The sequence below is a fragment of the Lepidochelys kempii genome, chromosome 8 (genome assembly GCF_965140265.1).
Source record: "Lepidochelys kempii isolate rLepKem1 chromosome 8, rLepKem1.hap2, whole genome shotgun sequence".
Classification (NCBI taxonomy): Eukaryota; Metazoa; Chordata; order Testudines; family Cheloniidae; genus Lepidochelys; species Lepidochelys kempii.
This window is the reverse complement of record NC_133263.1, coordinates 55,865,392-55,879,611: the sequence shown is the minus strand read 5'-3', so window position 1 is coordinate 55,879,611 and position 14,220 is coordinate 55,865,392. Positions and strand designations below refer to the sequence as shown.

Sequence of the window (14,220 nt, the reverse complement as noted above, 5' to 3'; positions counted from 1 at the left end):
GCAGTTAGTCCCGTTCAATGTTTTTCTTATAAATGCATTTTTGGAGTTCTCTGCTTCAGCCAAAGTAAGTGAGAAACTGCAGCAATCTTTATTGCTGTTAGCCAGCTTAAAAACAATGCCACAGGAGCCAGTCAATGCAGATGATGTACAGTAGCCAAGTAGAGAAAAAACTTGGATGTTCATAGTAATGGTTGCTGAATATATTTGTGCACAAGTATATGTGTATTACTCTATAGCTGTGCAATAATTATTCAGGTTCTTGCATTCTGATTTGCATAACTAGGAGCTGTGTTTTTATTTATGTATCACTAATTGCAGGGATGCAGTTCCCTGAAACCATTAACTTGCTGATATGAAATATAGCAAACTACTGGGTTTTCATGTCCCTTTTGAAAGAGATGTGAGCTTATGATGTTTCTGTTTTTGTTAGCACTATGATGCCATAATGAGGTACATTAGTCAACCACCTCTTCTGCTTGATGTTCATATTCACAAACCAATGCTAAATGCTCGGACCTGGATGGACTCTTTGCTTGCATTCTTCCCAGGCTTGCAGGTAAGGTTTCTAAAACCCCCAGTCCTCAGATCACATTAAATGGACTTACTAATAATTGTTCATAAAAACAGATATGAAAAATACATAATATAGTTGTTGTCATTTAGGCTCAGTAATTTAACTTATAAAAATGTTATCTGATGTGGAAGAGGGATTTGTTTGCCTTTGCTTTCTCTGCTGGTTATATTAAATCATGCAGCTGACACATTATTTCCAAGTTTGTACGGCTGTTAAGAGGGGAAATTGTCTGAACTTTCATACCCTTTCATTATCCACCTGGCTCTGCTTCTTTCACCTGTTAACTCCTGATGATCATGTAGTCATCATTAGTCTGCAGAAGAGAAGAATGAGGGGGGATTTGATAGCTGCTTTCAACTACCTGAGAGGTGGATCCAGAGAGGATGGTTCTAGACTATTCTCAGTGGTAGAAGAGGACAGGACAAGGAGTAATGGTCTCAAGTTGCAGTGCGGGAGGTTTAGGTTGGATATTAGGAAAAACTTTTTCACTAGGAGGGTGGTGAAACACTGGAATGCGTTGCCTAGGGAGGTGGTGGAATCTCCTTCCTTAGAAGTTTTTAAGGTCAGGCTTGACAAAGCCCTGGCTGGGATGATTTAATTGGGGATTGGTCCTGCTTTTGAGCAGGGGGTTGGACTAGATGACCTCCTGAGGTCCCTTCCAACCCTGATATTCTATGATTCTATGTAAAATGCTTGACTCAAACTGTAATAGTCTTCTGCAGAAGTTTTTCAATTCATGTGCAAATCATTTTTTAAGGGGGGGGGAAACTCCTGCAAGAGTGGAGCAAGGTACTTCCCCTCCACCCCCCGTTTGCTTAACTGTCAACTATAGAGATCCCTTTTCTTCTTAGGGTCTAGCTCTTAGTTGCCAAGCTCACAGCTTACTGATTTTGTTACCCACGCATTGAAAGTGGTGCCCAAAAGGTTCCAAGGCATATCAGATGCTCAACTTCCATTTCTAGCAGTCTAAAATATATATCTGGCCACCCTACTCATGGGTCTTAAGGCTTCCTGTTGATATTTCTGTCTTTGTCATTGGCTCCCTTCATTATATCTCCTCCTCCCCCCCATTTATATGCTACAGATGTTTGTCATTAGTTCCCTTGCCTGTCTTTCCTCCATGACCTACTACATAGTTGTCCAGATCAAATGATTTTGAAACTGGTGGCAGTATTGATTTTCAAAACAACCCCACCTTGTTCACACCCTTCTCTGAGTGTTCATTGCTGAATCTCTGAAACATGATAAGTTTCCTGTTTGTATTTCTTCCCTCTATTTAGAATAAATCTTTGTAAGAATACCTTTTGTATGGATGAATAAAAAGAATAGTCTCTTGTTCCAGGATTTACTTGCAACCAGATTCAGAAGGCTGGTATTATGATTGCATGAGAAGTCCATTCTGCTGCCCGCTAGGCCTTTACAATCATATGAGCCACTCTGGATTCCCAAAGGGGTTTACATATCTGATTGAGAATCTGTCTTTAGAGATTTCAAAAGCAATTCTGGTAGCAAAATTTGAACTGAAGGGAATGGGTCCATTCAAGTCCTGGGCCACAGATGAATTTTGTAACATCTGTCACAAACCTGGGCAAATTCCCTTTTAAAGCAGAATTTCAGTCTCAGTATGATCCTGTCCTCTTTCCTGCAAGTCCATTATGATTGCTGTGAAATAGTGGTCTCTCAGGGGTTGCAGTCACTCATATGTTTCCTATCCCATGCTAAGTAGAAAAACATAAATAAAGTAGATTATACACTGAAACAGAGGATCATGATTTCCTGTATTATTGTGTATGCTGGCAATGTATACATTGCTGGGTAGTCTTGTACAGATATCATGCCTGACTTTTATGTATTTATTGCTATTGTTCTTGATTTGTAGGTATTGAAAGGTGACATTAGACCTGCTATCGAAACTCATGAGATGTTATATCAGGTGATAAAAAAGCATAACTTTCTTCCTGAGGTAAGGCAGGAGGTTATGTAAACTGATTGTGATCTCAGTTCAAGTAATACTAGACATAATGTATAATTTAAAGAAAAAAAAAGTTGGTTTCAACATTCTTCTGAAGCCTACAAATCCACATGCACAACAGGAGTCGTTCTGGATATGAAACATTTTTCCCTGAGATGTTGTAACTACCAATAGAGGGAAACAATTGTTATATAACAGATAAGTGACGATGAATACATTTTGTTTTTTAAACTGACCTTGGATCACTTCACACTAGTATACAAAGTTTACATAACATTGATATGAAACTATCTTCTTGGTGATGTAATGGCTTTATGCAATTGAATCACACTGACTTTTCGTTTCCTTCTGTTTCTTGGCCAAGTGAAGCCTGAATCCATTGGAGAAGTAACATGTTCAGGGCCGTATTTTCACTGAGCCTCTGAAAACGTATTGAGTTGAGCCTATTGTTTTGAGCCTGAAAACAAGTTAACTGTGCACACAAAAGCCTGTTTGCCTGTGTACAATCATTACTGGAACATTTGCAGAGGCACTTAAAAATTTGGTCCTTGGTCTTCAGCGGACAGAGGCTTTCTTGTTTTTTCTGGTACTTGTTTTGTTGCTGACTAGTTGCTGTAGTATTCATACCATAGGTGGCAGCTTGCCTGCTCTAGCATTCAGAGATAACAAGTTGTAGTTTGATTTTGTTTTTAACATAATCAGACCTGCCTATTCTGGATCTATACCTTTTCTACACTTGAAAGGTGAATAACTTTGAATGTCTGACTTCATCCAATCTACTAGAATCCAGAATAGAGCAGAATAAATCAAATGGGCCCATAGGGCCTAATTTTGAACTCTGTCTTTAGTTTATTCTGAAGTAACTCCACTGCCTGACTTATGTGAACACACTGCAGCGCTTTCCTAGTGCGCTCCCCGAGGACTGGTTTAACTCTCAGCGCTCTACATCTGCAAGTGTAGCCATGCCCTTATACTGGTGTATGTAAGATCAGAATCAGGCCTGTCATCAGAGAATATTATTCACTATCAATTTTTTTTCAAAAAGTAATCATCTAACTGTTGACAGGAATCCTAGAACAAGTTTGGATAGGGGCTTTTTATAATTAGAAATGGAAATAAATGAGAAAGGAGTAGAGATTGATGATCAGGACTTGCACCCTTCTGCCTGTTGGTGAATTATTATTTTAGATTTCAAAACAATCTGTACATTTTTATGCCTATATTTATTTATCTCTATTCTTTCTTCCTCAGGCTTTCACAACAGACTTCAGGGTTCATTGGGCTCAGCACCCTTTAAGACCAGAATTTGCAGAAAGCACCTATTTCTTGTATAAAGTAAGGCTACTTTCTTCATTGTTTTGGCTTTTCAACACTTGGTACTAAGGTTTGGATTTTATTGGTGCCGCGTCCCAAAGCTGAAAGAGTAGAACTGGATCCCATCTCATTCACATGTGTTGGAGTTAAATACTTATGGCATGCAAGCCACATGTAGGCACTCTTTGTTATTAGAAAATGTCTTCAGAGTTTTGTTTTATAAGGCAAGGATTTTCAAAGGTACAAAGGGGCCCAGCCTCTTCAGATTCAGTGACAGTTGGGTGCCTGAGGCCCAGATTTTTAAAGGTATTTAGGCATTGCTGCACTCAGCACTGCAAGGCCTAAGTCTTATTTTCAAATATCTTTAAAAATCTGAGTGTAACTCCCTTGTCTTCCTTTGATTGTCCCAGCATAGTATAGCGTATCCATATAGTGTAAATGGTAATGCACTGTATTTGAAAGGAACTTCCTCTTCTGCATATGGCTCTTCTCTTTTGAGACAATGACATTAAATTTCATGGGTGTATAAAAAAGGCAACATACCAGAAACTAATGCATAGCAAGTAGTTCTAAAAAAACAGCTATACATTTTACATGACATCTAAGTATTGTGCAACTTTTCTAAAAATAGGCTACTGGGGACCCTTACTACCTAGAAGTAGGAAAAACGCTCATTGAAAATTTAAACAAATATGCTAGAGTACCCTGTGGATTTGCTGCAATGAAGGATGTTCGTACTGGAAGTCATGAGGACAGGTAAGAGTGTAGTGACTTTTAAGTTTCTTAGAAAATATAAAAGGAGTCTGATTAACTTATTTTTATGTGTATTCAGATTAATTGAATTTTGGATAGATGCGGATAGTGTATTCTGTGTTCATCTAAATAAACAACCCTCAGATTATGCATATTTGATGTTAATGGAATATGTGTAGTCTAATTGGCCTTAAAAACTTTCAAAATTCATAGCCTTAAATCATAACACTTCTGTAAAAAAGTGAAGACAGCCTATTCTGATATTTTCTTTATATATCTTTTTAATAAAACTGGATGATGGTTAAGTAGATTAAATTTGAAGCATATTTCATTTGAAAAATGTTGACTTCGGAATTCTCAAGCAGTATATTGTTGTTGTACCACTTTTCCATTGAACTTTTTGAACTGTTATTTCTGTCTGTAAACAGTTTCCTCCTATTGGAATTCTGCAGTAGTTGCAGCACTCAAGCAGGGCTCATAAGCTCAAAAGTTACTATCATTAAGGCTGCAGATTTGTCACAGCCTTTTTTATTAAACACAGAGCAGTCTCGGTAAATTTAGAACACCCTGTAAAGGCTGCGTCCCCTGCCTGAGCCCTGACACTGTGGGTTGGGAGGGGAGGACGCTGGCACTTTCCTGAGCCCCCTTCCCAGGGTGGAGCATCATTGGGAAGGGGGAATGCAGCATCGGGGGAATGCAGCCTGGATGCTGGAGCTTCCCCCAAGGAGAGAAGCCTCAGGGGGCACGGAGGGCTGAACGGTACCTCCCTCTGCCCTCTTTGGGCTGTGCTCTGTGCCCAGGTTCAGGCTCAGCGCAACCCAGTGCTGCTATTCAGCTCAGTCCAATATGGCGTGGCTGCCCTGCTTCCCTCCTTTCTCCGCATCATGACATAAAGGCACCTGAGCAGTGCTGCGACTGTGTGTGCCAGGTTATAGTGCCCCAGAGTGGGGAGCTGAGCCCAGCCACCCAGGGCAGGATCTCCAGCTGCGGGGAAGTCACGGGAAAAACAGGAATATGACCCTGTTTGACATTGTTCCCCACCATGACAAACCTGCAATGCTAAGTATCATTAACTGTTTGGAAATTGAAAAGGAGGACTTGTGGCACCTTAGAGACTAACCAATTTATTAGAGCATAAGCTTTCGTGAGCTACAGCTCACTTCTTCAGATGCATATCGTGGAAACTGCAGCAGGCTTTATATATACACAGAGAATATGAAACAATACCTATTCCTACCCCACTGTCCTGCTGGTAATAGCTTATCTAAAGTGATTTCCAGCACAAATCCAGGTTTTCTCACCCTCCACCCCCCCACACAAATTCACTCTCCTGCTGGTGATAGCCCATCCAAAGTGATAACTCTTTACACAATGTGCATGACAATTAAGCTGGGCTATTTCCTGCATAAATCCAGGTTCTCACATCCCTCCCACCCCCATACACACACAAACTCACTCTCCTGCTGGTAATAGCTCATCCAAACTGACCACTCTTCAAGTTAAAATCCAAGTTAAACCAGAACATCTGGGGGGGGGGGGGGGGTAGGAAAAAACAAGAGGAAACAGGCTACCTTGCATAATGACTTAGCCACTCCAAGTCTCTATTTAAGCCTAAATTAATAGTATCCAATTTGCAAATGAATTCCAATTCAGCAGTTTCTCGCTGGAGTCTGGATTTGAAGTTTTTTTGTTTTAAGATAGCGACCTTCATGTCTGTGATCGCGTGACCAGAGAGATTGAAGTGTTCTCCGACTGGTTTATGAATGTTATAATTCTTGACATCTGATTTGTGTCCATTTATTCTTTTACGTAGAGACTGTCCATTGAATTGAGTATCCTGAGCATTTGTTTTACTGCCACTTTGGGAAATAGCACTGTTCTTAAGGCTGTCTTCTCTCTCTTCCCCCCCTCCCTGACCCCATAGAATGGACTCTTTCTTCCTGGCTGAGATGTTTAAATACCTTTACCTGCTCTTTGCTGATAAGGAAGACATGATTTTTGATATAGAAGATTATATCTTCACTACAGAGGCTCATCTGTTACCTCTTTGGCTCTCTACTACAAACCAAACAATGTCTAAGAAAAATACAGTGAGTGATCTTTTTAAACTTTTATCTGTTTTTAATACCACTTTAATGTGTTTTTACATGGAAAAATCAGGGTAAACGGTAAGTTTAAGCAATAAGATTTTTGACAAATATTTAATGCAAACTGTTTTATCATGACAGTAATTAGTGGCACCCATGCATATTGTCAATTTTTTCCATGATCAAACCTGTTTTTTAGGTATTTATAACTCAACCATAAAACCTTGCTCCGGGCTGGAACTTGGCAGAAAGGTCACAGAACACATGTGCTTATAAAAAACAAACCAGTAAAACCCTAATCTTCAGTTTTTGTGTTCCCAATAAATAAATAAATAAATACATTTTCTTGTTTTGTGGAGCTCAGATTTATTTCCTCTTTAAAAATACTTTAACCATAGCATAGATTAAATTTGCCAAGTCATTTTTTATATTAAGGGAAAAATAAAATGCAGAGAGAGCTAGCCTGCTGACCTAGGATTTAGTACCTGGGAGGAAACCCAAGTTAGCTTTCCAGCTCTAGGGCCAGATCCTCAGCTGGTGTAAAATGTTGAAATCAGTTGAGCTATAGCAAATAGCAGAACTTGAGGCTCAGGCTCTGTCTCCTTCTCCCCCTTCTTCCTAACTGGGAACCTGTTGAAATAGCATACTCAGTCTCTGCTGGAAGTGGTAATGGTAATGTAGTCTAAACAGTACTTTTCTTGCCTTTTTCATTCTGACAGACTGATATTTCCAGCATCAGTAGCTCAATGGGCAGACTAAATAAACAGATGAGAAAGTGAACAGAGGATTTATCACCTAGGGATTCCCCCAATGTTAATCTGCCATTTTTTTGACTCGAAGTGTGTTCACTCTTGGATAATTCTTAGTTAATCCCTTACTTAGCATTTTCTTACTTATTTACACAGCATGGCAATATGCACTATGAGGGTGAGACTTCTAAAGGCTCCCAAGTGCGCATTAACGTAGTGCTATTTGAAAGAGCACTACATTCATGTGTAATAGGGAACTTTTCGTTCATGACAGCAGACCAGTTAGTTAGTGTACAACACATTGATGTGCTTTAGAAATCACACTTGCCCACTGTGCACTGTAGACAAGACACTCAGTGTATGTTTACACTGTAATAAAAGACCCATGGCTGACCTGGGGCCTGAACCACTACATTGCATTTTTATAGCCCAGCAGTCCAAGCCCCAAAAGCCTGTGTGAGGTTACCCAGGCTCTGAGACTTGGTGCCTATCTGACTAAGGCAAAGATAGAAAAACATCCCATTTAAAGCAGATGTCAGGAGCTTTTCTCTCAAGGAAGAAATCGTAAAATAGACACGAGGTTATTGAAACCAAAACACTGATCATTTTAGAATCATCTGGGTTGCAATAAAATGGGAGGGGAAAAAGGAACACCTCTTACTGGGCTGCATTGCTTATATTTATTTTAAGTACCATGTCAGCCACTTGAAATATCTGTGCCCTAGTGCATGATTAGCAAGGTGGCCTCCTGCTGTTTCACTATTCGATTTGATAGACGATAGTGGGGAAGCAGTTTTACGCGACCTTAGTGTGCAGACTTTTTTCCATGTACAGTAACTCCCCACTTAACTTGCTTAACGTTGTTTCGATCTTATGTCCCTGCTCCATTATAGAACATGCTCCATTTAAAGTTGTGCAATGTTTCGCTATAATGTCGTTTGGCTGCTTGCTTTGTCCACAGCTGGCAGCCCTCCATCAGCTCCCATATGCCCCCCCCCCCCCAGCGCCTCCTGCCCGCCGGCAGACCCCACAGATCAGCGCCTTCCCCCTCTTCTCCCTGCCTCCTGCTGTGGCAATCAGCTGGCTTGCAGTGTTCAGGCAGGAGGGGGAGGAGCGAGGACTTGGCCTGCAGGCTCCCCTTCCTGCCCCTGCCTCTTGAACTCCGCAAACTGCAGAGGCAGGGGAGAGATGGGGGAGGCTGTGTGCTAAGTCCTTGCTCCTCCCCCCTCCCTCTTGCCCCCTGAATGTCGCAAGCCAGCTGATTGCCATGGGCAGAGGGGAGGAGCGAGGATGTGGTGTGCCTCCCTCCCCTGCCTCCTGCCTGCAGCAATCAGCTGGCTTGCAGTGTTCAGGAGGTAGAGGAAGACTGCATGCTGTGTCCTCGCTCCACCCCCCTCCCTCCTGAACGCTGCAAGCTGGCTGATTGCTGTGGGCAGGAGGCAGGGAAGGGAGGGGGGAAGAGCAAGGATGTGGTGTGCAGAGTAAAGGGAGAGGTGGGGGAGAAGAAGAGGAACCTAACCCCCCCATTTACATTCATTCTTATGGGGAAATTGGATTTGCTTAACATCGTTTCACTTCGTCACATTTTTCAGGAACATAACTACAACGTTAAGTGAGGAGTTACTGTAGGTGGTTTGGCTCTATTTATTTTATGTTGGTCATACTTCTAAGAGAACAATTACTTTGTATGTAGTAACTTCTTCCAATAAAATAAGTAACAGCTTTGTTATGCTATAGCAACTTGAATATTTTTTTCTGGAGCCTTTTTATACACCTTTAAATACTGGGTCTTAGAGAATTATTAATTATTGTTGATAAATAATTTTAAATGACTTTTCTCACAGGTGTGTTGTAAACAGATCAGTATTATACTCATTTTACAGATGGGAAAACTGGGCTGTAGTAAAGTTAAATGACTTGCCTGGGATCACCCAACAAGTCATTTGCAGAGCCAGGAACAGATACTAAACTATTATGCACTTCTTATGCGACAGTAAAATAGTGGTATTTGCAAATGTTAAAAACTAATCTCTTCCTTTCAAAGGAAAACGAATGTCATTTGATTTATAGTTAAGGTCTGGTTTGAAATTAGGTGATGTAGTTTTGCCACCCATAGGTTTAGTTGACTGTTGCTATATGGATTGTGAGGAGGAGACTCCTGGGATTGTTCCTATTGAAATATGTGAACAGGAAGCTATATGTGGCAATATAACCTTATTTATTAATGTTTAGTTTTATGGTTTCTTTGTGTCAAGTCATTTTAGGCAGCTCAGAAATCAATAAAGATATTTGAACTGAACTGAACTGAGATGATCTCATGGAATATTCTTTAAAATAATCTGAGGCATGTCTTTTGACATAAAACAGGACAGTCCTAATGGTCTGGAGCTGCCACAGCCAAAATATAGGCACTATTAACTTTACACCTAAAGCAAAAAACAGTTTTCTTCTATCGGAAAGAACAAGAAGTTACATAGGGTGCTAGATGTTTGGTACAGCACGGCTTCAAAACTCCATTTACCAGTAGAGGGCCTAAATCCTTCAATTTCTGTAACTAGGTTTAAAAAAACCAAAAAACCTTCCAAAGAGGAACCAAGGCAGGACTGCATTTGAGTCTTCAGATACACATCTCTGGCGCCTTTGCCGCTGTTCATATCTTTGCCAAATTGCAGCAAAATAGAATCATGACCAACATCATTTGTTTCATTCTGATTGGGAATGCTATGAAGACAGACATGAGAGCTATTCAGAAAGGAAAATAATATAAAAATAGAGACTAGGGGACAATTGGAATGTTAAAGGCTTCAAACATTAACACTTAAAATTTTATACACATGCCAAGAAGCTAGCAAAAAAGCAGGCAAGTAAAAGTCTTACTATTCTTCACTAGTAATTGCAGTTGTATATACCTCCCTACCTTCAGTACTATGCTTTGTATACAATTAACTTTTGATGATGCAGTCTACTGTTTGATATTTCTTTTGATAAGAAATTTAGAGTAATTGGGTTTCTTAATAGATAATCTGCTTTGTTCATTATAGACAACAGAATACTCGGAGCTGGATGACAGTAACTTTGAGTGGACATGTCCGAACACCCAGATTCTCTTCCCAAATGACCCTATGTATGCTCAGAGTATCCGTGAACCTTTGAAAAATGTGGTGGATAAGAGCTGTCCTAGGGGCGTTGCCAGAGTGTAAGAAGCATGTTTTATATCCTCCGTTGCTAGGAATGGCCAGAAAATTGGCTGTCATTCAATTAAAAAACCCCCAAAAAACTAAACCCTCCACCCCCCCCAAAAAACCAAGCCTCCCTATCTCCTCTGCATATGTTAGTCAGATATGCTTACTTTGTTCACAAGATGGTATTCCTTTTGGCCCTAAAGCTAGCTGCATTTCCTATCAGCGTTCAGCTAACTTCCAGCTGCAGTTGATTATGTAAGAGTAGATGGAGCTCAGCACAAATCACAGATCCTAATTTGGGATTGCAGCAGTGCCAATTAGGAAAAAAAAAATCAATTTGTAAACAGAGCAAATAGGATCTGAAATCACTGAGAATAAATAAGAAAATGAAGTTTCATTTTTATAATCAACTGAATAAACACTTTTCCTTGACTTTATTTTATTAATGCTGCTATAGATAATCTTGTATCTTATTTTAGGTGGTTCTGTAAAATTTGGAAAATATCTGCCTTTATATGACTACTGTAATATTTATGCAGGTGAAAATTAAGTGGGCTGAGTAACAGTTGCATTATATGCATCTGATGCTCAGTCTGTTAGGAAAACTGGCTTTTCTGGTTTTATTCAAATTTATTTTCATTTATTACCAAAATGCTGAACATTTAGAAATGATATTGAAGAGTGCTGGCTCACACTTTAATCAGATTGCTGATATATCAGTTTTACATTATCAACATTGCACTAGAAAATTGTTGGGGAAGTTCACAGCTTTTTAAAACAATTATAATTTTAAGGTAACATTTTACCAAGAGTTTTGTTTGCTAGAACTTTAATTTTCAGCTTGAGATACTCCAGTGGGATGCTCATACATTAGAAGATAGGAATGGGTTCTGATCATAGACACCGACTTCCCCTCTTTCATGTGGGTGCTTGATCGCCCCTTCCCTGCCCCAACTCCATCCCCTCCCTGCCAATATTCCAACTCCTTCCCCATATCCCCACCCCCTCCCTGGAGCATGTCACATTCTCCTGCCCCCTGAGTGTGCTAATGCTGCCAAACAGCTGTTTGGCAGTGGCTGGGTGAGAAACGCTGGGAGGAGTGGGGATGTGCTTGGGAGGTAGAGGGGAGCTTGGCTGCTGGTGAGTGCTCCAGCCCTGTAGCACCCATGGAGTTGGTGCCTATGGTTTTGATGGCTTTGTATATATTATGTCTCTAGCTTTGCACACCTCTCATGTGTAAAACTGTTAGATATTTTTTTTAACAAATGTACCAGGATGAAACTTTGATCCTTACCCTCTTTGGCAGAGAAGAGAGTTTTGGGAGTGGACCAAAACCGCCCCTGAGAGCCAGGGATTTCATGGCCAGTAACCCTGAGCATTTGGAGATACTGAAGAAGATGGGAGTCAGTTTGATTCACCTCAAAGATGGAAGAGTACAATTAGTGCAGCACGCAATTCAAGTAAGACCCACATATATTTTGTAGAAATCTTGGCCCATTGAAATCAGTAGAAAAATTCCCAATGACTGCAATAGGAGCAGATTTCATCCCTTGGTTTCACTATATTTCCACAGTTTGAGTTGCTTAATTTTAAAAAGAAGCTTTCAGCATACCTTTTTACCTTTCCTTTGTTGCTACATGTGAAAAATAACATTTTTAAACTAAAGTGTGTTTTGCCTCTTCAACTTTGTCTTGCAATTAAGTGCCATTATCTCCACTTGTTACAACCAGTGCTCCATTTACGTTTCAGCAAAAGACTTGGATAGGGCAACACCCACAGAAATTAATGTGAATTTTTATTGTAGTATTCATTTTCATATTTAGTTCAATCAGTAATCCTTGCATTTGTTTAATTGAGTATTACATGCAGTTTTTTTGCTGTCTGTAAACTTAATTTGCAATGTGCTACAGTTTTGCATTAAACTCATAACAGCATAATAGAATTTGGGGGGGTGGGAAGCTGCAGATTTTGGCAGCTTGGACATTTGGCACCTGAAGCATGTAAGCTTTACTAGCATGATCAGAGGTGCAGTTGTTAAGTGTCTGAATCTACAGCTGATAAGTTAACCAGCCCTCCAGCAAAGTTAAACTATTGTGTCAGGCTGTCTGCAGATTCAAGCAGACATCACTGCACGAGTTTGCATACAGGTCACATTTGGAAAGTTTTCTTTGCTGCCACTAAGAATAAAAACTTCTTTTTTAAAAAATGAATGCATAGATTGTGAGGCACAGATTTGGCAGTCCCTGAATTGTAGACGATATGGTGCCCTAATTAAGACGTCATTGTAAGGAGAAGCTGGACTGAAGGAAAGAGCACTTGTTCGAACAAATCTAAAAATAGCACAGAAAAGGAGAAAAAAAGTAGTTTAGTTTAAAATTACAAATGTTTGTTCAAATGTTTGTGCTTTAGGGTAAAAATTCCTCCTTCAAATAGCAAGATCATAAAATAAATCATTTTAAATGTGTGTTTCTAAAGCTCTAGTGTTTTAGTTAGATTGGTATCAAGCGTAGTTCTATTTTTCAGTTTTTATATAATAGAACAAAAGTATCTTTTTCAAACAGTACAGTCTTGGTACTACACATGTATGTGAATGGATTTTTTTCATTATAGTAAGAGAATGTAATATTTAAGACAAATATTAGCTTGATTGCTTCATAGTTAAGTCTCTCAGCATCCCAGACCTGCATCACTATCTAATATAGAATGTGATGTATATGCCATAAATAAATTGGTATTAAATAGACATCAATTTAATCTTCTTTTAAAGTGAGCCTCTAGAAATTAAGTTTGTGTACGTAATGTATCATAGTAGCCCAAGGCTACATTTAAGATGGATGGTTTCAAATACATTTTTAAATACTTGGCACTTGCTGTATTATGGATTTAGAGTTTATAATCTTATACTTGGCCTTGTCAAAATTCACAAAAGCCCTGAGTCTGGAGCATAAAATTTATTTTCAGGATTAGAGAGAGAAACCAGAATGCTATCAAAATAATTACCTACTTTTGTAAAGTGAAAAATGTTAAAGGGCACGTGAAAGGTGCTGTACAAATACATAAGTATTGTAATTATCGATGATATTCTTTGGAAATACTCCAACATTAGGGTTTTGTCATACTGCTAGTCTTCAGTGTCATCCAGAAATTTCTAATTGGTGGTATTTCTAGTGTGATTTTTTGACCAACTGTGCGGCACAGAAATAATTCTAACTTATTTTTACCTTTCACGTGCCCTTTAACATTTTTCTGTTTATCTGATAAAGCATCAACAGTGTGACTCTCTGCAAACAATATTTTGTCTGAAGACTGCTTTAAAAGTATGGATTTACCACAAAATCCAGATCAGCAAAATAGCACATTCATGTATTTTACACAAGAGTCAAAATACACTACTTATTTACCTTAGACTTATTATATGTGGTCAAGTTGACTTTTTTTTGTATATCTATTGCATTAGTATTTGTCTTTAGTTTAAATTTTAAAGAACACTTGTCAGTTGTTTTATTATAAACATAATTCTGTTACTGATAAAGGAAAAATTAGATGTTCAAGAATTTTTGGTTTTAATAGCTTGTGCCGTTTAACTTTG

The 14,220-nt window shown here is 39.2% G+C and overlaps 1 protein-coding gene across 4 annotated transcripts in view; it reads left to right on the top strand.

Moving 5' to 3' along the window:
* EDEM3 (ER degradation enhancing alpha-mannosidase like protein 3) overlaps positions 1–14,220 on the top strand; it is a 46,682-nt gene that overhangs the window by 22,039 nt on the left and 10,423 nt on the right. For all 4 annotated transcript variants that reach the window (XM_073356663.1, XM_073356666.1, XM_073356664.1 and 1 more), the window contains exons 10-16: positions 431–556; positions 2,454–2,537; positions 3,798–3,881; positions 4,492–4,616; positions 6,538–6,703; positions 10,491–10,645; positions 11,938–12,091. In XM_073356663.1, the coding sequence (XP_073212764.1) occupies positions 431–556; positions 2,454–2,537; positions 3,798–3,881; positions 4,492–4,616; positions 6,538–6,703; positions 10,491–10,645; positions 11,938–12,091 (894 nt within the window). The remainder of the gene's footprint in view (positions 1–430; positions 557–2,453; positions 2,538–3,797; positions 3,882–4,491; positions 4,617–6,537; positions 6,704–10,490; positions 10,646–11,937; positions 12,092–14,220) is intronic.